The sequence below is a fragment of the Anastrepha obliqua genome, chromosome 4, assembly GCF_027943255.1.
Source record: "Anastrepha obliqua isolate idAnaObli1 chromosome 4, idAnaObli1_1.0, whole genome shotgun sequence".
NCBI lineage: Eukaryota > Metazoa > Arthropoda > Insecta > Diptera > Tephritidae > Anastrepha > Anastrepha obliqua.
In genome coordinates, this window is record NC_072895.1 from 72,460,396 (window position 1) to 72,461,782 (window position 1,387).

Below are 1,387 nucleotides of genomic sequence, written 5' to 3' on the forward strand. Positions count from 1 at the left end.
TACTCGCCCGATACTGTATTTCGAAAATCCACCACATCAGTAGTTGTATCACTTTTGACGCCCTTAGATGAGATGATATATGTAAATGAATTAAATATGACGTGCGATGAGCTGAGCTAGTCCAAAGCTAGTACAAACGATACAGATACATACACACACATTCTACAGCAAAACATATATTACTTCAATGATGAAATTAAGGCAAAAAAGTTACCGAAGAAAAAGACATTGTTTTTTAAATGCGACAAAACAATGTGTTAATATGCGATGAGGTTGTATTTTCAGTGTCATCAATATGCCAGGCAGTCATTAGTGACTTGTTTTAAGAAAAAATTTAAATAAAATTTGATGGTTAACATGCCAATAGTAATTAGCACATTTGTATAAAAACCCGCGAAATTGCAGACTTCTATATCAGTTTCGTACTACGAATCAACGTGATAACACATCAAATCTTTCAAAAATGAAATTCTTTGTAAGTGTTTCGAAAAAACTAAAGTTATAAAAGAAATTATATGCACCATATAAATACATAGAATCGAGAATTTGCTATTAAGAAGTGCTCTTTGAATATTAACTAATTAAATTAAACAAGAAAATGAATTGAGTTTTTATATTTTATCAAACATGCAGTGTTCCTTTCGTGTTGTGCTAATTATAAGTCTATCTGAATATTCCTCATTTAGGTCGTCCTCGCCTGCTTTTTGGCTGTCGCCTATGCCAACGAAGAAGCCGATGTCCTTCGTTCGGAGAGTGAAGTGAACCCAGACAGCTTCAAATATGCCTACGATCTATCCAACTCCATCAAGGCTGAAGAATCTGGTGTCTTGAGCGGTGATGCTTTGGTCGCCAAGGGTCAGTACTCGTTCACCGCCCCCGAGGGCGATCAGGTTTCTGTGCAATACGTCGCTGATGAAAACGGTTACCAAGTTGTGGCTGCCAACCCACCTCTACCAACCCCACCACCAATCCCAGAGGCCATCTTGAAAGCCATCGCTTACATCCAGGCTCACCCATCCAAGGAATAAATAGATATTTTGTGCTTTTAAAAGTTGATTGTTTCATTTTTTAACCCTTTTCGAATAAATGTGTTCTAAGTCATTAGTATAACAAAAAATCTGCATTTTCTTTATTTTACACAAAACAACAAATTTACTTACAGATTAAAAGTAAAAATTGAGGGAATCATTTTTGTACAATAAGCACGTCTCTTTTTACAGTGAATCAAAGTTTCGAAATTTTGGTCATAGAAGTCTTTATATCTAGTAAAAAAAACATATTTATTTATTTGCATGAAACATAATTAATAATAATCATATTACAGAATCCAGGCAGACTAGCAGAAATACATTGTATTCTCAATGTTCAATAGTAGAATCTTCCGCAT

General features: G+C 34.7%; 1 protein-coding gene across 1 annotated transcript; it reads left to right on the plus strand.

Moving 5' to 3' along the window:
• Positions 1-397: 397 nt before the first annotated feature.
• LOC129245346 (cuticular protein 47Eg-like) lies at positions 398-1,117 on the plus strand. Its single transcript, XM_054883448.1, has 2 exons — positions 398-475; positions 687-1,117. The coding sequence occupies exons 1-2, from the start codon at positions 464-466 to the stop codon at positions 1,026-1,028; spliced, it is 354 nt and encodes a 117-aa protein (XP_054739423.1). The 5' UTR covers positions 398-463; the 3' UTR covers positions 1,029-1,117.
• Positions 1,118-1,387: the final 270 nt, after the last annotated feature.